Source organism: Empidonax traillii, unplaced genomic scaffold (assembly GCF_003031625.1).
Source record: "Empidonax traillii isolate 1590-97213 ecotype Southwest subspecies unplaced genomic scaffold, ASM303162v1 scaffold242:size1152717, whole genome shotgun sequence".
In the NCBI taxonomy this organism is placed as follows: Eukaryota; Metazoa; Chordata; class Aves; order Passeriformes; family Tyrannidae; genus Empidonax; species Empidonax traillii.
The window spans coordinates 1,083,883-1,106,663 of record NW_020955435.1 but is presented as its reverse complement, the minus strand read 5'-3'; the positions used below and the strand labels follow the sequence as shown (position 1 = coordinate 1,106,663).

The 22,781-nt window shown below is 39.7% G+C and overlaps 2 protein-coding genes across 3 annotated transcripts in view; one reads left to right on the top strand and one right to left on the bottom strand.

Moving 5' to 3' along the window:
• LOC114059793 (dedicator of cytokinesis protein 2-like) overlaps positions 1-22,781 on the top strand; it is a 142,467-nt gene that overhangs the window by 44,363 nt on the left and 75,323 nt on the right. The window lies entirely within an intron of this gene.
• Positions 5,139-14,459, bottom strand: INSYN2B (inhibitory synaptic factor family member 2B). Of its 2 annotated transcripts, none has more exons than XM_027888642.1 (3): positions 12,292-14,459; positions 9,332-9,406; positions 5,139-5,938 (listed from the first exon to the last, which is right to left on the bottom strand). In XM_027888642.1, the coding sequence occupies exons 1-3, from the start codon at positions 13,668-13,670 to the stop codon at positions 5,752-5,754; spliced, it is 1,641 nt and encodes a 546-aa protein (XP_027744443.1). In that variant the 5' UTR covers positions 13,671-14,459; the 3' UTR covers positions 5,139-5,751. The 2 variants fall into 2 exon arrangements, with proteins under 2 accessions (XP_027744443.1, XP_027744444.1); XM_027888643.1 differs by having other exon boundaries at positions 5,826-5,933.

Sequence of the window (22,781 nt, the reverse complement as noted above, 5' to 3'; positions counted from 1 at the left end):
TCAATGTGACTTTTGAAATGCAGCTTTCTGAATGCTAATTATACTCATAAGCACCTATGCATGTGTGTTTATTGGGCATTTTAGAGGTTTTTCACGGCAGAATTCCAATAAATTACTGAGTTTCCTACAGCTGAGGCAACACCTCTCAACAGAGTAGTCTTTCACATGTGAAGAAATTGCTTGTAGTTAACAAAATAGTCTTTTGAATTCAGAAAGAATTGGCAAAATAAGGTGGGGTTTTTTTTCATGCTCTGTGTACTGGCTTTAGTTCCCTGGCTTAATTTTCAGGTTTGCTTTAAAACATCTTGAAAGGGTCAAACTTGCTGAAGGCCTGAATGGTTAATTTTTAAAAAATGAAGCAGATGGTCAGGAATTTTGTCCTGCAGAGTGTTTAGGTGAGCTCAAGTTGCTGCAAGAATGGTGAACTTTGCAGGTACAGGTGGGACACATGGAATATCTGCAGTCAGAGTGTGCAGCTGATGTTATTCAGGTATCAGAGATCTCAAAGGGGAATAAATCTGTTACTTCCAGGAGAACAGAAGGTTACTCTTTAGATTCTTAAATCTGTTACTAGATTTCTGAATACTGCAAGTATTTCTATTATCTTCTGCCATGTGATTTTCTAGAATTTGAAAATAGTGTGGAAAGCAGTGCTAATGTTATAATGATAAAAACTATGGTTACAATATACAAGACCTGTAATTCCTTGCAAGTTTAAATGCCTTGCACTGGATGGATGATTGGATTTCATTCACCTGTGGTTGTTTTTACTTTCTGGCAGGGGTAAGAATTTTCATATCCAGGTGTCCTTTCCACAATCTTCTCCTTGTTGGCAGAGAAGGCATTAAAAGGATTTCTGGTTACAGTTCCCTGATCTTTTCTTGCTGCTGATGCCAGTTGGAGGGAAAGGGAAGGTGCTGCCTGTCACATGTTCGTGGAGTTACTGGGAGGAGTTGGGCTCAGAAGGAAACAATCCCTTCAGGAGAAGGTGGTGGTGGTGGAACAGTAATTTGGCTTTTTGCAGCTGCTGCAGAGAAGATTTACTTAAATGCCATTCTTGCCTTCACTGTGCTGCTTTAGCAGCTGGAGGCTTTAACAGCTTGGTTGCTTTCACACTTAAAAATCTATAAAACCTGAACTCTCTCTAGTTGTAGAAGCGCTTCTGAACTTGTGAAAAGAGGCAAGTTTATTGTCTGAAACTGGGTATTCAGCTTCATCTTGAATATCTCAGGAAATTTAGACTTCTGGTTAAAGATGTGATGCAGTGAAGTCCTACTGCAGGAATTATGGAAGTAAAACATAAAAGCACAGAGAACACAATACTTGTTTTCAGTCTTGGCTTGATTAGGTAAACAGAAATATCATAAATCCACCATTTTCAACTTAAAGGTTTCCTTTAGTACCCTCAAACTCGATTCTGCTCGCAGTGTCAGTTTATCATGGTGAAATGGGTGTAGCCACGCCACACAGAGAAGTTTTCAGACAATATTTATACACACATAAAGGCTTTACCAAATAGAAAATGGCATGCTCTGTTAAGCAAAGCTACTCTAGAGCTTTCTCTGTGGGGAAATAATGACCAGAGGAACTCTTTGGAGAGCTGCTGTGGCTGGACAATCCCATATATTCAAATATACTCATGGTCTAGCTAAAAGCTACAGATGTGTTGTTCAGTATTCCAGTTTAAATCCTTGTTCTACCTGGAAAAGCTGCAGAATGATTATATAAATGCCTACTAGTTTTCCATTCATTTTTCTTTTTCCAGAGGACAGCTGTTCACCTCCTTTGTAACCGAAACGTTGTTTATTATTAATTGGCTCCTGAAACCTCATAAAAGCATCTCATTTTATTGCAAAAGATAACATCACATTAAAGGGCCTAAAAATATACAAAACATACATTAGAGGATAAATTTCCCTTGGAAGATGGTTTGTATCTTAGCTGGCAGGACTACTGAGTATTGTGGCTTTTTTAAAAAAGAGCTATAGGGCACAAAACTGCCAGAAGCCCTACATGAACTGCTGTTATATGATAGAAAAATCAGTATTTTATCCATACATTCTTAATTTTTAGAGAAAGTAAGGTTGACTCCATAAAACAACCATTTCAAACACAGTAAGTTTGGAATACACCGTGTTCTGTGCAATGTTTTATAAATAGCATATTACAGTTGTCATTGAAATACATTTTTCTCAGAAACCCCACAGTATTTTTTACTTATTTTGTTGCTAGGATATACAAATTTCCATGTTAAATCAAAGCAAACCAGTAACCAAGCATTATCTTTGTGCTGATGGATCTTGGCTGATGCATCCATGACACATCCCCACTGTTACCTTTTAGTGTGACAAATAGTCTTTTGTTCCAATGTTCCCTTTAAAGTTTTATGCAGAAAGCCTTTTGTGTGTGACAGACTGGGGATAATAACTCCTGGCATTTAGTAGGTGTGGTTTGATTGTGAAAACACGATGCTTTTTCTTTTGTAGGGATAATTTACTTCCGTGGTACTTTTACTTTATTTTCAGTGGAACTATTGTGGGATTCCATAAAAATGCCTATTAGGTTTCAATTAGTTTTTCTTTTTTTTTCCAAAGAACAGCCGTTCACTTCCTTTGTAATCTAAATGTTGTTTATTATTAATTGACTCCTGAAACCTGATAAAAATATCTCATGGTAGTCAGAGCCTCGAGAAAAGGAATGAGGGAGCTCTGTCTGTGTTTTAAATAACTCCTGAGTGTAGATCTAACACATATTCCAGAATTTGACTGTTGCTGCTACTGCTGACAAAAACAAAAAACAAAAAAAAAATAAACAAACAAAAAAACCGAAGTTCTTGAAACAGAGAATTCCAGGCCAACCTTTCTGAAGGAGAGTGCTTTAGCAGCACTGGAAAACAGATGTCTTGGAGGGGCTGAGTTTGAAAGCTGAAGGCAGAGAGACAAATGACTGTTCTGGTGTGGCAGCAGTGGGAGCTGAGGGTCAGCTCCCTGGGTACCCGGAGTGCTGCCCTCCCACTGTGTGTGCAGATGGCACAAAGGGAATTTCAGATCCATCTCAGGCTCCACTGAGGGACGGGGAACTGAAAAACAACCACCTTGGGAACCTGGAAAACAGCCGCTCGTTTTGACGGGGAGATTAAGGATTAAAAATCACCCACAGCTCTGGAGTCCCTCACGCTCAGACATTAAAATATAAACCCTGTAAGCATTTATATCAGTATAGTTCAGTTTTTCAGGAGCACTGATGCCTGTTCAGGTCCTAAGGAAGATTTAGAGCCTTACTTGCAACTTTCTTTGGGGAGACTTTCTTAAACTGAAGTTCCTGCGTGGTTTTCCTGACCCCAGGAATTGATTGGTGCTCCGTGGTGAACCAAAGTGCTGTGGTTTGTTTAAATCAAATCATCTGGATCCTTTGAAGATACACTGAAGGCATCATATGCATTATGTGTGCAAACCCAAAATCAAATAGCTGAAAAGGAGCTTTTTTATTTTTTTTTTGTACTTACTAACCAAAAGAAAGACAAAAAGACTGTTTTCATAGAATAAATTATTAAAAATCAGTTCACTGCAGAAAAAACCTTCTGGTTTAGCTAGTGTTACACCTGTTGGTACTGCTTATTATACCTTTACCACAGAGAATATTAGTCTTAAAGTGCTATTTTAATACACAAGAATAACTTAGACACTGATAAATCCTTCATTATATCAATTATAGAGTACTTGAGTAACATAATGATGTGTTCTGATGCAGTAATTTAATTCTAACCTGTGTTGTACCCACAACCTATTAGTGAAGAGCTTTTCTGTCTCACTAAATTGGTGTTTTTTGCTGGTAAAAATTAATTTCCTTCTGAAAAATCTCTACAATCATGATAATTTTGTGCTTGTCATTTATGTACTCACTGAACTTAACATGGAATTGTTTCTTAGAAGTGTCACTTCCCTCAAATTTTGTTAAATTAAGCCATGACATATTGCATACTTTCTTCTAAAAGACTAGTTCTATTAAAAAAAAAAAATAATTAATTCTTCCAGACAAAATTCTTCTGTGCAAAATTGTTTTTAATGTGTTTTCAAATGTGTAATTAACCCTAAGAATTCAAGGAACACGGAAGTGTACAAAAAAAATGTACAGACATTTTAAATTAACATTGCACAATCGATACAGCATGACTTAGAAAAATAGGATGCAGGGGTTAATCTATGGAACACCCTGAACCAGGGTCACTAAGAAAAGGTCTGCAGTACATTCCACTCAACTTGCTTTGGGAAACCTTTTTCCCCTTTGCCCCTCCCCCCCAGATGAAAGGTGGCCACGTTTTTCCATGAGTAAAATAATAGGATAATCAGCCCTAAATTAGGTTCCATTGGCATTCCCTGTGCTGGCTGGCAAATCCATTATTTTTGGAGGAAAGAAGTCACTGCATTGACACTTGATAAAATCTTTTCGGTGTATCTAATTTTTTTCTGTAATGCAGAGAAGTTCACTAAATATCATTTTCATGTCCAATTTTGTATTGTGTGTCAACTCACACCTTAAGGCCGAAAAAACCACAGCTTGGGGTATTTTAATATAGTGATGCAGTCTTAAATGGACAGATTGGGCAGATGATTTAGTAAGAGAGGAGCCAAAATAGTGATTCCTCTTTATCCAGCAATTGTGTGATGACATCTGAGGGGTTGTGTCCAGTTTTTAGGCTTCCAGGTAGAGGAGAGACATCAAATTACTGGAGGTAAAACAGCCAAGCTGCCCCTGGGCTGCAGCAGGAGCACGAGCAGAGAGGCAGTGAAAATTGGGTTGGGTCAATCTTTAGGAGGTGAAGACTTAGGAGAGAGGGCTTGTTATCCATCCAGCTCTTCCTGAAGGTGCATTTGGACACAGCAAGGTGTAAAGGGCACAGGTTAAAATAAGTGAGATTCAGATCAGATGTTGGGAATCAAAACTGGAGCAGCCCCTCCCGAGGAGTCTGGGGTTCTTTTCTTTGCAGAGACTGAAAACTCAAATTCGCTTAATCTGACCTTGCTTGAGGAGGGGGTTGTAAGACCAGGGTTACCATGATCTTCCCTTGTTTTATGATTCCCCTGTTATTTCCAGAGAAATCTCTTGAATGGCTGGAACTTCTAAATGGAGGCTTTTCGTAATGAACAAATAAAAGGGCAGAGTAAAACTTACACCAAAATTCCTTTTTTTGATGTTGTTCAATATTAGATGAACGACAGCAACAAAAACATTTCAGTGGGGAAGTGGAACAATTATAATTATCTCCTTTGAGGAGAGAGTTGTATGAACAGCATAGGTTTCCCTGAATTTGTTCTTGATGGTGTGGTTTGTTCAAAGATCAGTGAAGTTCTTGCATTTTAGTCCATGTTGTTTATAAACAGGAAATGAATGCTGTGTGACATGCTTAGCTTCATCTACCATGGTTGTTATGTTTTTGTTTTTTTTTAAGTAGAGATTTGAACCTTGCTATTTTTGGAAAGTTGAAAAAAAGGTCTTTAGAAAGCATATGAAAGTGTCCTTGGAAAAAAAATGAGAGCTTCCTTCTGAAAGAAACAATTTCTCTTTTGAAAATAGCATCTTCATGCACCTTTATTCAGTGAGATGATTAAATTCAATTATTTTGATTTTTTTCAGATACCCTAATTAAACATTCTTTACCTTTGTGGCTTTGTAACAGCACATTTCAGGCCTGTGCTCCCGAGCTCTTTCTGTTCTAGTGTCTTTTGAAATGTAAAAGGAGGCAGAAGGAAGTCAAATCCACCAGAAGCATTTTCTTTTCATCTTTTTTGTTTTCCTCCTTAACTCCTTTTTCTCTGGAGCTGGAGGATCAGGTGGTGGCTTCTGAGGTGAAGCTGAAGCTGAATCTTGCTCTGCATTATCCAGTGTTTTCAAAATCTGGTGAAATCTTCCTTCTTGTTGTCTGAAGTCATATTCTACACTATGGAAAAATGAAGAGATTGAAGCTAGTAAGAGAGAAATCCCCTCTTTAAAAAACACCTGGAAGGGATGTTTGTCTCATCAGAATAATTTGGCATTATTCAGTAACAGAACCTGGTGAACACACAAGGGTATTTTGGTTTCTACTTTGACAATAAATTAATTTACTAATTTTTTTTTCCGTGGGAAAGCTTTTACTTTAAATGACGTAAGAACTCCAGCATTTTGCCCAGAACAATGGGAGAAAAATTAAGGGAGAAAAACCAGAAATGTACCAGAATGACCTTTCGATGCATTTTACTCAGAGGTCAGGTTTTGATACCACAATCTAACAGTCATATCCTTGGAATTAATTAAAAACTCTCACATGCTTAACTGTGTTAAATGTGAATGTCTCCCACTAGGAGACAGGCTAGGAGCAAAAATGTATGAAAGTGAGCCAATATGTAAGTCTTTGAGGTAAGTGCTGTTAGTTAACGGGAAAATAGAACTCATTTTCTCCACTGAAACCCCAATTATTATTAATGTCAAATGAGAGCCAAGATGTTAATTAGATAACAGCAGATGAGTGCATAGAAATCAATGGAAGGTTAAAAGAGTCACTGTGGACAGTGACTAAGCAGGATTCTCTGTATTTTCTTTATTTCAATCATCTTTTCTGGCCAGAAGAGTATCAGGGTTGTAGCAGCTCTGTGTGTTGGGGAGGTTTTAGGAGGCAGGGGGAGAGTAGAAAGGGGGTATTTTTCATAATCCAAGCACAACCTGAGGATTTTTGAGATGTCCCTTCAAGGTCCTGAATTGATTTTGGCACTGATTAGAAGAAATCTGTAAAGCTAGTAAATATGTATATCCTAAACACATTGTATTTTTATGTCTATAGAAATCCATGAAAATTGTTAAATAATACTTTAAGCTTAACTAGGAGCTTGTTTCCTTATAATTCACGTGTCTTGGGGTTTTTAATGAAATAATACAACTCAGCTGGTAAAAAGCAAGCAGTAGGATTATTCTGATTTAGAAAAGCTGGAGAAGGATCTCTGAACAAGAAGCAAGACATAACAAATATAAAAGAGGTAGAAGGAAGTGATATAAAATCAGTGTCTCTGGCATTTTATCAGCTTATTGCTAAAGCTGCAACTTAATACTTTTCAGTAGGCAAGAATACTAAATGTTGGGTTTCTAGCACATGTAAAGGTAGTATCTGCTCCTAGTCCTGTTTTCTGCCCTTCTTCAGAGTTTTTAATTTAATGTTGGAGAGATCATCTCCAGAGGCAAGAGGTCAATTCAGTCTTCATTTAATCCTGTCCGTGATATGCCCAGATAAATGTTTGTATTTGCTACTTGCATTTGTTTATTATAAACAAGCATTTGTGTTACATGATCTAGATTGAAAATCCCGAGTCTGGAATCCCTGCTGGGGAGTTAATAAAGCCAAATATACAGGCACTGTTAGGCAGAAAAGCTCTTTATTACTTTACTGATCAGTGTAATCCACACTGGGATTTCTACGAGATTAGTGCATTGTTTGACTCAGGGACTGCTTGAAATGCGTGTGATAAAGATGGTTCAGTGACAGCAACCCCACATCCTGCATCACTGATGAGCTGGGTTCTTTAGGAGCAGGAAAACTGGGAGCAAGTTAAAACATTTGAGTCTCTAATTAATGGAAACAGGGGTGCTGTGTTAGGGGGAAAATACTCGCACAGACCTTTAGGCTACATAAAATATAAAAAAAAAATTACATGGATTTGTCTAGAGCAAAGACTGATAACAATTTCATTTGGAATGTTGTCTAACTTCAAATGTTAGTCACTCAGACTACTTTTTTCATAACCTCATCTTGTGGAACATCTCTGTAAAGTGAAAACTGTTCTTCCTGCTCTGTCTCCTGTTTCCCTCTTTAAACTAGAAAAACTAGAACCTTTTTAGAGCAACCATGTTCTCTACATGTTCTACTAATCCTTGCACTGTAAAACCTTCAGGCACCACTGTCATTACAAACTGCCTAGGAAATCAAAAAAGCACATCAGTGTTTTCTTATTTCCCTCGTCCTTTTCTTTGGGTAATTGTGATGCTTGTTCAGGACCTTTCCTGCACTGAAACTTAAAACCAGAAGGTAACCATCACGGTTTGTTCTTCAACCTGTGGTAAAGGGTAGTTTGTACATAATTTCTAGAGAGTGATCTATTTGTGTCTAGCCCAATAAAATACCCAGAGATTGTTTGTTAAGAGATGAGGACCAAGTAAAGGAAACCTGTTTTGTCTTGGATCTTCCTTTTCATACAGACCCAGTGTGTGCTCTGGGATAAGTTGTGTAACTTCCAGAGTACCCCGTGGGCTGTGAAGAAGATGAACAGCTCTGTCTGAGAGGAGTTGAGGTGTTTAATTTGTGACATCTTTGGGATTTCATTGCCAGAGGTTTAGGACATGAGTACCTGGCTGAGTTGTGTGTTGAACAACAGGTTCCAGTGCTATGTTCAGTTTATTAAATTCCTGAGCAAATTTGGCTTGTGTAGAAGATGTGGTGTGAAAAAAACCTTCCATGTGGGTATTTTCTATTCCTTATATCCCTTAAAAAAAAATTAAAGTCATATTGCTTGCAAACTGGCAAAGATAATGGCCTGCCATGTTCTTTGAAATTAAGGAAAAGGTTTCAACCGAAAAGAGAAATTTTCACCATTTATTTTTGTAAATATAATCAAGTAACCCAAGATTTGTTTTCTCTGCCTCATAAACGAGGTTGAAGAGATGAGATAGTGTTTATAAATTGGAGGAAACTTTATAAAATCCCTTGCTGAGTGGACGAACCACATGCAGAGTACAACCTGCTGGCTTTGGGTGGATGGCTGGGGAACTGGAGGCTCTTCCAGCCTGTTTGTACAGACATGGTGTTTGAAACATGTACAGCTTCCAGGACACAGTGCTGCAAAGTTTTCTGGTCAAATTGCACTTCCTTAAGTGAATAACAAAAGTTACAGAAGCGAGAAATGTGGGAGTTTAATTTTGGTGAACATGAACTGTAGCTGTAGCTCACTGGCATTTGGAGAACTGTTTATCTTTTCCAAGATCTAAATGTATTACAGAAATCCCAGCTTTAAGAATGCAGCACACAGAGGAGTTTCATCTTCAGAAATGGCATCAGAGGTTTTCAAAGCCTAAGTAAGAACTCTGTGAAACCTTGGTGGCGAGTTTCTATTTGAATCCTCAGCCAACACCACCATCAATTGTTTTCTGCTTGGGAAACAAAAGGAAACGCCTCATTCACACCACTTGGTGTTCTGTTAAAAACTGGATTAGTCACAGCTGAGACATTTTACAGTTGTGAGCAAAACATTGTGTTTTACAACTGGGGGGATATCCAGCCCATGCAGGACTGTGGGAAGGAGGGCAGTACCTGTAGATGATGCAGGCGGTGTTCTGGCAGGTGCTGCAGTTGTTCAGGTCTTGGCCAGTGTGGTAGAAGTTCCTCCTGTAACAGAGAGCAGCTGGTGTAAAGTGTGTTTATAGATACAGTAACACATCTTTGAATCTTTTACCAACAAAAATCCGCCACTTCCATAATCCTTACTAAAAATTCTAGTGTAGAATTCTAAGTTAGAAGGTGGCTTTAAAAAACACAAACCCTGTGATTCTTGTCTCGCATCTTTCCCACGTTGCTCTGTTGGGATTGTGGTTGTTGGTTCTTGCAGGAATATTTGTTATGAAAACACTTTTAGACATGCAACTATTTCTTACAAGCCCGCTTTAAGGTGTTTAAAATCTGATCTTTGCCCTTCTGCTTTCCAGTCTTTCCTTTTCTTGTGTTTCCTTACTTGAGTATAACCAAGTCAGATTTCTACTGCTCACAGCATATAAATTTGGAGTGCTGAGAACAAAAAAAAAAGGGATTTTTATACTTAACAGCAACTAGAGCTGAATTATTTTTATCATACTGGTTTTTACCAAACTGTTAGAAACAGTTCAAAACTGGTGGTTCATTAAGTCTGAAGGATGAGTAACTCATATTTAACAAGTTTTATTTGGATTAGGGGAGAACAGTTGGTACCAAAATAAGTTCCTGATTGTTTTGGAATTAAAGTGGAAGTTCTTCATGTGCAACTATCCAAGTACTTGGAATTTTAAATGTCACTGCTGGAAGATTCTGGGAAGATGGATTGAAGCTTCTCATTGAATCCCAGTGTCAAACTTCAAGGTATTTGACAAAATTTTTCTTTTGAACCCTGTGGAAACTGAACAGAAATGGATTACAAATATTGCTGGATAATCTGGCCGTGCTTCCCAGCAAATTAATCTTTGCTACGGTCGGATTTGCAAATGGAAACGTGGATTTGTAATTGGAACTTGTGCAGTCTCTCATCCAGGACTGCGTGCAGGGGAGAAGGAGTGAGGATTCTTTCCTGTCATTTCTGAAGGAAGCACATTCCAGGTGGTAGCTGGGTGAAGAATACAACAGAGAAGTGATTGCTTAAGCTGGACATAGGCTTGGATCCCTGCCTTAAATCTTGCCTCTTAGCTGAACTTTAGGGTTCTGGGATGCTATAAATGTTTTATTTTGCATTTTTTCTCTCAGTATTCGATTTTGTCTGTTGTTAGAAAGTTGTTGGTAGAAAATGATATGGAACAAGCTTCAGAGAGAGGATAGCTGGAGCTGAGCTGCCTGGGAAAAGATTTTATATGGAATAACAATTTCTCTGAGCCCAGTGGAAGCTAATAGAAGTGTTTTCACTTCAACAGCCAGATGGACATTACTGGTTAATGCTTACAGATAAAAAAGATAATCTATGTGGAGTAAAATCACAGGCTAACTAGATTTAGATATTTTAAAATTTTTAGTGAGTGTAGATTCATATTTAGAGTGTGAGTTGGAAAGTTATTCATCACAAATAGAAGAAGTTCAATTACCAGCTAAAATTCTTCGTAAAGGAAAGACTTCTTCAAAATGGATTTTTCTTTGTTTTTCTGCAGAAGTTGTTAGAAAGTTGGGGCATATAAAATTGTGGCCTCAGTTGGTTCTATCCTGACAGTTCTGCACAGCCACAAAACCCTCTTCTGCCCACGTGGGAACAAGGGCAAAGACCCAATGCTGGGTGATGTGAGCAAGGCAGGGTCGTGCTCTGTGCTATTTGTGTGCAGCTTGAACCCAAAACCCTCAGTGCAGCCTTCTTGTAATGTTTGCACAGTTGGTGGAAATGCGGAATGTTATCTGGTTTATCCATTAATTTTAATCAGTTAATGCTATTGATACACATGATCTGATTTTAAAACTGAGGGTGCTGTTTGATGCCCAAAGCAGTTGAGTATAAGTGACTATTCTAGATGCCTAAGCAGCCTGTGCTGAGGATAAAATTGTTCATGATAACATAGACTACATGTTGTTTAATCTTTAAAAAAATAAATTAAAATGGAACATTTATTCTCTTAATACTTTGACAGATTTACCCATGAGTTTTTCAAAGATAAGTTATTTGATGGATGTACTGTGTTATAACCAGGCAGAACTGTCAAGTGTATCCTAGATGCATTCACTGTAAGTGGGAGATGCTGTTAATGGTGTGGAAAGCTTGATGAGGATATTCTGAAACCTGGTTTGAGCATAGAATTATTAAGAATTCCTTTTTAACCTATGAAGGTGTCCATTCTTGAGACCTCAGTTGGATTTATAGTATTACTGTTATTTATAATGCATCAGTAAGTGTATAAATGCTGCTGGCAGCCTTAGCTACCGACACAAACACAGGTCACTCATTCCTGCTGAGCTGCAGAAAGCAGAGCTCTGAAATCTGAGATTCTCAAGTGAGTTCTTCCCTGGAGTCTTTACTCCCTCTGTGTCCTTAGTTCGAATCCTTTTTAAGCAGCTCCCTCTACTTGTTTTTAGGGGCAGTAATGATTCATAGAGATGATTTATAGAGCAGGAGAGTGGCTTTTGTGACATCAACTGTGTCAGTGCTTGGGCACTACGTGTGTATCTGACCTTGCCATGGGTTTGTTGTGCTGCAGGAGTACATTGAACTCTTGGGTTTTGATGTTCTCCTGCATTCAGATTTTAGGCAGCTGGAGACTGATAATTTTCAGGTGTCAGTGGCTTCGTATCGAACACCATCAATCTAAATGAAAAAGGGAGTTGTTAAGCTGTGTCTCACTGGAATTAGTAAAGGCAGTGGCAGCTAAAGCCAAACTATGCAGAGACTCTTCTCTGCTGAGGCCCAATTACCACAAAAATGGTGTAAGATGCCTTTTCTGCAAACTCATCTTTAAATATCTGAAGAGATCTGTTTTTCAGTAGCAAAGGTTAAAAGAATGCTAACACCTACTGTACACTTCTGATGAATTACTAATATTAAAAATGGACCATACCCTTCACTCAGAGCTCTGGATTTTTCCAGGTCTTGGATTACATTCAAAAGGACTTTAATCTTCTCCTGGTTGGACTGCAAGGATTCCTCCACAGACTGCAGCCTGCCTTGGAGGGCACAGAGTTCGCCATGTGCCAAGTGAATTTGATTTATTTCACTAATCTCTTTGTTGGTTTGCGGTTTGATTTCGTTCCTTGGCGGATAAGACTTTATGTGAAATCCTTCTAAACAGCTGTTGCACTGGGAAGCATCTGACTGGGTGGAGTTCTTCTGGATTTCAGGATTACAGGACAGAGCAGGTTGTGGTGCGTCACTGCTGGTCGCTGATGTGGCTGTGTGGTCACCTGGGGACGTCAGGCAGCTGGAATCTGGTTTGTGCTCTCCTGCCTGGTGACAGTCTCTGAGGAAACAAGGAGATGAGCTGTGATTTGATGGAGGTGACACTGGGGAGGGTTCCTTGCTGCTGGCATCTCTGCTGGCTGCAGGCAGCTCAGAATCGCTCTTGCCCACTTCACAAGCAGCAGAAGGGGGATCACATTCCCTGCAGTTGGCAGAGTTGCTCAGGCAAGGCTCTGCTCTGTCAGACTCAGAGGACACTGTGCTGTTCTCATTGCTCTCGGTGCCGTGGATGACAGCAGAGGAGTGCAGGGAATGACTTGGATTGGTGGCTGTGTCTGGTGCATCCATGGAAACATTTCTGTCCTGTGGAAAGCTCACGTGTATGTATTCAGGCACCTGTGTGGACACAGTTGTCTTCTCTGATACTGAGGAATCATCTGAGTAGATGGGCCCGTTGCTTTGTGCTTTTGGTGCTCTTTGACTCAACCTCCCATCCCCCTCACTACTCCTGCATCCATCCTCCCCGTGGTTCGTTATCCTCAGGTAACAGAGATCTGCAGACATCATGTCCTGTTCACAGAGACTGCCATTTACCTGGATGGCATGTGCAGGCTCTGTTGGCATCTCTGTTAACGATTTACTTACTGTCAACTTCTTCTTCTTAAAGACCGGGAAGTGTTTCCTGAGGCTGGGAGAGGTTTGTATGGCAATATTCCGAAGCCCCTTCTGAGCCCTTGGAAAAGTTGGAGAGCGAGTCAGCAAAAAATTGTGATCCCTAAATATCTCTGTTTTTCCAGTGGGGAAAGCCGTGCCTGGGGCGGGATGAGCATCCAGCTCCGCCTTGGTGCTCACACCATCCTCCTTGAACCGGACCTGCTGGGATTTGGTCCTGCGGTGCTGGGGGTGCCTCAGGAAATCAGCAGAGTCCAGGCTGTTCCTTTTCAGGAGCACTGGGCGCATTTTCATGCCTTGCTGGGCCATTGAATCACAATTGAGAGTCTGTAAGTAACGTGTTTCCTTGCGACCCATTTCATTTGTCATTTGACCTGTACGTTGAGATCGTTCCCGAGGTACAGCTTAGCACTTTACTCCTGGAGCTGATCATTCTTCTCTTCACCATCCCATATACTTTTCACTGATGTGCTCTCCTTAGGGATCTTCCTTCAAATTTAATTGCTGATCAGACCAAACACTCAGATGAAGAAATTAAATAGAAAATTTACAGAAAGATTTCTTGTAGCCAGGGAATGCAGAAATCCCGGTGTCTGAAGCCAACATGATCTTTGTATTACAAAGGCTGTTACACTTATGGTTAACTAATTCAAAGGTAAGGTTGAGTCTATGGCTTTCCTGGTGGCTCTTGTTTGACAGCAGCTCTCCATTAGTGATCCAGCTTTTTTTGGGATGGACCAGTCAGATGTGTTTTATTTGCATCTTGTCTAAACAAGAAGCATCATAACTTTTGGGGGTGTTTTCATTTCTGATGCATAGATGTATCGCTGGAATATATCCCTTTATACCCAACTGAATTGCTTTCTTTAGAGATAGTTTTTCTTCTTCAGCCATCTTTTTAATGTTCCAGTTGAAACTAATCTTCCCAAACAGTTAAGCAAAATGTAACCACTCCTGACCAGGGGAAAATCCAGCATCCAGTGGGATTCAGTGGGAGAAGTTATTGATGTGTAGCTACTGCAGTTCTTGCAGATACAAGGCCAGTCATATCCAAGGGGCTGGTTCAGTTCTGTCAGTTCAGTTCTGTGAATACTTTGGCATCAGAAGAGAGGTCCAGACCAAATAACTGGCAAATGCAGAACAACAGACAATGTTTCCTGAAAAATAAAAAGACAACAGCCGTAGCTGAACAAACTGGCAGACAGGGTAATTTTCTGCTGCTGCCTCCCAACAACTTTTCATCTGCAGTGCTTCTGTAACTTTGGCAGTTAGAGACTTGTAGGGAAACTGAAAAATGTTTAGTAATTTTGAGGTACCTTAAGATTTTTTTCATACACAATACAATGCCCAAAAATAGTTATATATTTATATCCAGTGGATAAAATATCATAGGCCTGAACCTAACCCCAGATACAGATCTTAAGACTTAGAGTTGAAAATTTAATCCTGCTATGGATGAAAAATCAAAGAGATAGATGCAGGAATATACTCAGTTTGTGTGCAGGAGGCTGGGCTGGAAGGGTCTGGTTTGCCACGTTTGTCCAGGGCTTGTCATGGAAAAACAAACGTAGAACATTTTGAATGGCCACTAAATCTTCCATTTCTGAAAATCAGTCTGGACAGTAATGTAGTCCCAGTAACCATTTATTACATGTGTGATAGACTTCCTCACAAATGTGAATTCTCCTACCCCAGTCATTCCAAAAGAGTCTGAGCCCTGGTTCAGGATGTGCTGGACCAACAGCAGATTTCGACTGCTCAGATTCAGAACTCACACATGAGACGTACCTGAATATCAAATATTTTCCCTGTATTTTTACTAAGTTAAACTAAATCTGAATCTGGTTGCTACAACAGAATAGGGATAAGAGGAGAAATTTATGCAAAAAGTGGGAAATATTCTATGAGATTTTTAGTAATCCAGTGGAGTTTGGCTTTAGGATTGCAGTGATTTTCAAGGTTGGGGCTAAATTCCCAGCATAGTTCTAATTTACCATTAACTCTGTTCCCTGCTAATTCACCAGTTGTTTCATTAGCCTTAGCACTTGCATTAGCTCAGAACCCTTTATTTAAGGTTTTAAGCATTAAACAGACTTTACCATATTTAATTTAAGAGAATTGATGAGATGGGTGAAGTGGGAAAGATCTTGTTACAGAATATAGCAAACTGTTCTGTAGCATCATGTAACATTCAGGCACTGTAATACAATTTAAGCAAAGTAATAATGTGATATTATTCTATTATAAAGTTTTAGAAGAAAATGAGTGTTGGATTATTTCTCTGCAGAGAGAAATGTCACATTAAATATTGAGGGAATAAGTATGTGCATTAACACCAAATTTTACTTTGATGATATGCAAGAATTAAGTACTGAAATCACTGTGGTGTTTGTGCACTGGAAACAAGTCCCACAATAAACAAGTCCAACAGTTTCTGCAAATAACATTCCACTGCCAAGTTCTGAATTCTCATATCATCCACTAATTACTGGAGACTTTTTACAGTTTTGTTTGAGAATTTATCCAAATATTGCAGTAGCTTTCTCCACTTCCCACCACAGCTGCTGTGCTCCAGGCAGATGGACTACTTTGAAACTTATACTTGCCCAATTAAATTCAGAAAGAAGCTTTAGAAAGCTAATCCTTTGTGTTTTAAATACAAGTAAAAAGCCCTTAAGGGTTTTATGAGAGCTCTCTCCTTTGGCTGTAGAGGCATGTGAGTGAGATTCCTGCATTCTTAATTTGCAAATTGCTATTTTAACTCTGTTGGTTTTCAGCTTCCTTGGCATCCAATAGTCTGGAGCTCAGACAAATCATAATGAAAGTTTTGATGTTTTTATTTATATTATATCAACCTGAAGTAGAAAATACATGGGTAGGAACGCTCAAATATTTGGATTGAAAACCCAAACTGGTAAATATCAATGAGGTGTCTGTGCCTGAGTTAACAAATAAGTAACACTGCCAATTACTCAGTTTAAATAACATTTTCCCTTGCCCAGGAAGGAATTCTTCACTCTCTTCTGGCACAGCAATTTACAGCCCTTGTTTTGCTGGTGACTTCACACAGAGTGAAGTATGAAAAATTCTAAGGATCCGTTTTATAGAAACGCTTTCAATGGATTAATTCAACTTCTGTCACTCGTAACAAAAGGCATAAGTGAGTTTTGAATTCATGTCTTGCAACAATAGCAGCAGTTTGGGTAGTAGGAATCTCCTGGGGTTTAGTGTGTGCTGTGGTTCCACAGCCTCACATGCAGCTCTCCAGCCTCTTCCTCCCCATCCCTTCCCGTTCCCGAGGCACGAGAACATTTTGTGCTTGGCTTTTTGGTGTTTTGAGGACGTCAATCTGACTGATATCGGGGCATTTTCAGCTTTTAGGCTTGGCTGACGCTGCTAAAGCAAAAAAGTCTCTCCCTGCTTTGTGCACACATCTCTTAATGGTGGTAGTTGATCTTCAGTGGGAACTCAGTTTTGCTCCAGTGCGTACCTGTAACAAATGAATTTCCTGGAATAGACCCAGGTGCAAATCCTGCCCCCTCAAACAACAGTGCAATTGCTTTTCCTACCTGAGGATTGCGAGTTTGAGTTCTTAGAAATGCACACACAGCTCAGCTAGACTGCCAGGTAGGAGAAATTTGACAACAACAGAGATAATCGTATTTTTCTTTATAATTATTCTCCCCATTTTTCCTGCCTCTGCCTTCCTGATTTCTTCAAGAGAGTCAAGCACATTTTTTGGTTCATATTTCGGTCTAATGACTGACGCTGTGGGTAGAGGAGTGCAGCTGGTCAGGATAAATGGAGATTATGGGGAATTGCATGAAGTGGAAAACCAGGCAGCAAAGGACGTTGTGGGGATTTTGGAAGAGTGCAGATGTGTGAGAGTGGCACTTGTGGGCGTTTTCTGCAGTTTGTAGAAAAAGTTAAATATTTGACACGGTTTTCAAACTCGTTCACCTGCAGTTGGTCACCTAAATTTTCTGTTTGGTTGCTTTGCTCAAAAAATAAGTGTTTTTTCCTTATAGTGAGTGTGACATATTTGTAGTATTTTGGAGTTTCTTTATGCATGTTTTAAGGCCAATACTTCTTGAACAAAAATCTGCTTGAGCAGATTCTCTTCACTAAATGTCACTGGGTAAAAATATTTTTTTGTGAGAGCTTTCAACAGGAAGATGATCAGTGTAATTTTCCTTCTACTTCTGAGCATCTGCACTTTGAATTTCCCAATTCCCTCTATGGCAGAGGGTTGGAACAAGGTGATCTTTAAGGTCTCTCCCAACCCAAACTTTTTTGATTCTATGAGAGCTGACAGAGCTGTAATAACTGTAAGATAACATATTCAGACTCAGCAGTTTTCTGTCATATCTGATTTGTGTTTCATCCTGTATAATATAGATTTTCCATGATGTGCAGCTAGATGGACGTTTTCAGTTTAGAGAGCCAGCTTGATGTATTTAATTATGGTCTCCTAGGTGGGAGAATCATGATCCTCAGTTTCTAAGGAATTAGTGTGACTGCCACTTTCCCTTCATGTTGCAAATCTTTCCAGTATTCCTAAAATATTGTTGGGACAAGAGGCTGCATGTACTGGGGCCCTTGTGATCTGTGGGCTTGAGCTCTCATTCCATGAGCAGGTTCACCCCTGCTTTTCAAAAATTAAAATCAGTGTCTGAAATGCAACTTTTTTTTAGTTAACAAGGTTGAATTAAGGCTCTAAGCGCGTTGGTTTGGATTTGCTTTCCTTCCAGTTCATTTTCTGTCTCCACCAGAAACTTCAGCAGTAGCTGTTGGCCAAGCTGATTAATTTGGCCATATCTCTTCTTTTTATGAAACTCATGTTGGTTTTATTCCTCAAAACAGTGAGGGATGTTGAGGATTAGTTTAGATATATTTCTGAAATCCCTGGAGGCTGCAGTGAAACATAAATCACCTGCCAGCACGGAGAGCCAGAGGTAGATTTGAAACCATTAGAAAAGGATGATGCTGAAAATTCTCTCCTTTTCCCTTTTCCTGCCCTTCCTTCTTGCTGAGGGAAATGGATGGAAATGTGCTGAAAGTTACTGGTGAGCTGCAAGAAGGAATATTTTCAGATAGAAATTCATGACAGATGCAGAGCCTGTAAAGTAAAATCAGTCCCCCAGAAGTGCAAATGTGCAGCTGATTGTGATACACAGGAGAGAGCTGGCAGGGAACAGGAAAGATGAAACTGCTGAGAGAGGTTTTTAAGTGGCCTCTGTGTCCAGGGACCAGTTGTTGATCACAAGGAATCTTATTGCTTTGGGTCCCGCAGAATAGAGCACATTTTATGAAGGTAAATGTGTTTATTATAAGAGATGGAATAACTGGTGTAGCACAGCTTTGTGTCTGGAGTTTTCTCCAGCGCACAGCTTGTCTTGTGTAATATTCTTCTCTCACTTGCTCTAATTGGGCACACACAGAATTCCAGGTTCTGATGCTGCTCAGGGCCACAGAGGAGTTCTCTGCATGTCCCTCTGCATGCCCAGATCTTCCCCACATCGCTGGTTTGGTTAATGCTGAAGGAGCTTTACTGAGTTGGGCCTGAGAAACGAGGACTGAAGAAAAAGCATGAACTTTTTTACCGATCTTGCTTTTTGAGCCACGTCCAGGTGGGATGAAGGTGACTGGGGAAGAGGATCTAACACAGATAAGGAGTACAGGGTAGGATGAGTAAGCTTCTGTCCTCAAAAAGGGAACATTTCAGTACTGGCAGAGATTACAGGATTTTGTCTCTGGTTAATTTTACAGCAAGATTTGAAAATTACTTCAGGTTGGTGAGACTGAGTAGAGAAGATGCTGTGATATTTACTGCAGCAGAAAAAGGGACTTAGCTAAGCAAGTTTTAGGAACGAAATTGAGGGTGGTTTGCCTGTAATTTGACTGGGATGATGCAATGCCATTCTGCACGAAGTGCTGAAGATGCAGTGAAAGATAAAGCCATGATGATCTTTTCAATACAACTTTCACAACTATGATACTTGAAATTTTTAGTCTACTATAATAAAAATAAAAGTTCTTTTCCTTTGAGAAGGCGATACATTCCATTGGCTTTTTCAGGAAGAAAGGCTTCATGGATTAGGAAACATTGTTATCTCAGTATTTCTTCTGGAGCAGACACTGGAAATTGTTCATGCAAGGTTTAGTGTCAGGAGGTAAGATACAACTCTTTATTCACTTAAGAGGAAAGTGTTTCAGTCACACATTTATATATAGTACCCAAGCTGCATTTTTTTCCCAGTGTTAGTTTGCAAAGACAAGTGTACTTAAAACTGAGAAATTTCTCTTGGAGAACTGCTTGGATGCCTCCAGGGAGATGGAAGTTATCCAATGTGACAGGTTGGGGAGCTGGAAAGTGTCCAAAGAGCTGGTTCATATCACAAAATTTCAGTGCTCTTTCTGAGCAGTGTGAAAAAATACCGCTAAGTACTTGATGTTTGTGTCACAGTATGCACACATCTTACACCTTGGCTTACTCTGGGTTTATATTCAGGCTTTATAAAATGCTAAAAGATATATACATGATACAGTTCTATAGGTAGCCCGTGCCTAGGCAGGTTTACAGGTCTGTGTGGCTGTGACAGAGGCCTCAGCAATTTGGTTACAGGTGGATTAGTTCATAAAACTGACCTTTGGAACTCCCTCTTGGGTTTTCAGTTGTAAGCATGCCTGGTAGAACAGCCAAATTGAATATTTTTCCTGAGAAGCAAACTCCAAAGCTACATTTGTGTGGTTCCTGGGTGACAGGTTGCCGCTGCGCATCCCCTTTCTCCTGGTGAGACACTGCTATAGGAAAAAACACTTAAAACCAGAACAAAATACTTGCTGAAGCCTGTTGTTTTCATCATTACAATATTCATTTACTCCTAAAAAACAACTTTTGGTTGTACTTGCTGCAGCCCCTTAACTTTTTTTCTGTTGTTTTCTTCTTTTTCCTAATTAATTTATCACTTCAGAGCAAGAGTGACATGGCACAGCTGAGTCCTGGATTGTTCAGCAGTGTGCTGTGCTGCAGCTGTGTGTAAAGCCCTGCAAACACTGTGTTTGCACTTGTGATTCTCTATAACTTCTTTTTTTCTTTTTTTTTTTTCTTTTTCTTTTGGCACTTCAGTACGTGGGAGTATTCAGTAAATGTAAGGAGTCAACTGTTACTCTCACTTGTATCACAAGGCTGGATATATTGGGAGGCAGCGAGAGAGGAAACCATGCCAGGATCTTGCTGAAATCCATTCCCCCGTGGCTTCTGTGCTTCCTATGGGAATATTGAAACCTGTGGGGAAGGGTTGTGCCAGATCCCATCACGGTAACAGGGCTGGAATTTCAAATCTGCATCTCGAGGTTTGGGTTTTTTTTGGCCAGTATTTCATCCTCCCGAGACGTGCTTCGTGCACTCAGCTGAGCACACTTTGCCTGCACCTCTTCCCAGGTGCCAGTTTTGCAAACCATTTGTCGGTGTGGGGGAATTGAGTTACTGCAGCTCGGGCTGGGTTAGCAGAAAGCGGCTGACAGTAAGTGCTGGAGAGCCTGGAATTATCTTTATTGGCTCTGGCAGGGCGGACGCAGGGAGTGACATTTCCCACAAGCTCCCAACTTCTGGTGGGAGCAGCTGCAGGTGGAGGGAGAAAGCAGGCTGGGATATAATGAGCTGGGAGCTCCTCTGAGAAAATCTGCTCTCAGTTGTGGCCAGGGCTGCTTTGCAGGATCACAGGCAGCTTTTCTCGGGCTTTGGGATTTCGCAGTGTGGTCTGCTAAGTCAGTAATGCATTGGCATGAGTGCTCTTGGAATGTTTGCACAATGAAGCAGTGATACAGTTGGCAGTAAGGTTGGCAGTGCAGGTTTTGTGTGAGTTCTGTGTTATTTTATCCTCAGCCTGTCAGGAGACAGAATTGTCCATTCTAGAGAGGGATTGGTGAGGAGTAGAGCGCGAGAGAAACCTCTGCTTATTTAAAATGTCCTGCTATAAGTAATTTTATATCAAAATACACCAACCTGATGATGTTGGAGAGTTCATTGACAGCTATTTTGGGGGATTATAATTAAATAGATGAGAATTGCATGATCGAGAAGTCTTTTGGTGTGTTTATTCCCCTCCTTTGACTTTGCAGCTGCAAATTTTAGTTCTATTTCATATTGTCCATAGGGGAGGAATTAAGGAAACTCAAAGTTCAGATTTATAAGACTTACAAGTATTTGGTAAAAACACAACCCTTAGTATCTTGATTTTCTGTTTAATGTTGCTTCATGTTGCAGATAAATTACGGGAAGGGACAGCACAGGTGTATTTAGCTGTGCTTGTGTCTGCAGTACTTCTCTCTAATCCTTGAGAGCAGCTGCAGGTTTAGTCTTTTTTATGAGCATTATGAAGGTAATTTTTTTTAGTCATGTTTTCAGTCTGCCTCCCCACCTTATCCATAATTCTCTGTGACTTTATTCTGTCATTTTATACACCACTTCTGTCCTGTATATTTTAATGCTCTGCAGTTTAATGCTGTTTGTGAGATGCACAGATTATTATTATTATGCAGAGCAGGTGCCTTTAAAAATGAATTGTGGCACCGTTATTGCCTGACTACTACCTTTTCTAAAGGTGGAGAAGAGTTGCTTTTGAAAAGCTCTGCTGTTTGTGAGGAGAGGAGCTGGAAGAAGCCCACTTCAGTTAATTATTTATAGCCTGAAAAATAATGTAGCCTTACAATTGCTCTCCAAACTCTGCACCGCTCCCCACGCTGGGAGCCCCAGGCATCAAAAGAAAGCTTCTCTGCAGCTCATGCTTTGACAGAGACACCCTGTCTAAGTTACAGCATTATTATCATGTGTAGCATTATTGTATTATTAATATATTTATGGCTAGATACTGGGGTTTTTTTCTTCAAAGAAATAGAATGAAAAAATCAGTCAAATCTTGCCCCGCTGGGGTAAGACATACAACTGGCTGATTTGTTCTTCACACTTTCTAAGTTTTAACATTGTCATCATGGGTTGCATTATTTTATATTATTAATATTTTTATCCTTTTTTTGGTGGTTACTACTGGCTTGGGACAGGTAATGAAAGTTAAAACTATCTCAGTTCTAACAGGCACTGAGGAATATAGGAATAGAGAGTGTTCAAAAATATGCCAATCAACTTCCTTGCTATTTAGAAAGAAAATCTGTGTTTCTTCTTTATCCAAAGCTTGTTCATTTTTTCGTGAAGTGTTGCAAACAGTCTGAGTTATATAGGGACTGGACTCTTGTCTGGAACCCAAATGCTCTTGATGTCTGAAGGGCTTAGGGTGACATGGTAAAAAAACTCAAAACAAGAAGGGTGAATTTACAGTGGTTTTATCAGCCTTGGAACTAATTGCTTTGGTATATTCAGCTCTTAATCATATTCTCTATTCCTTAATATCACAGAAATATTAATGTGAATAATTTCTTGAATGCATAAATTCCTAGTGTAAAGAAATGGAGACTGAGCAG

Coding starts and splice junctions, on each gene's coding strand:
- INSYN2B (XM_027888642.1), bottom strand. CDS start 13,670: ATGACAAATGAAATGGGTCGCAAGGAAACACGTTACTTACAGACTCTC. Junction 9,407..12,291: donor TCCAGAGCTCTGAGTGAAGG/GTATGGTCCATT, acceptor TCTCTGTTACAG/GAGGAACTTCTACCACACTG. Junction 5,939..9,331: donor ACCGCCTGCATCATCTACAG/GTACTGCCCTCC, acceptor ATTTTTCCATAG/TGTAGAATATGACTTCAGAC.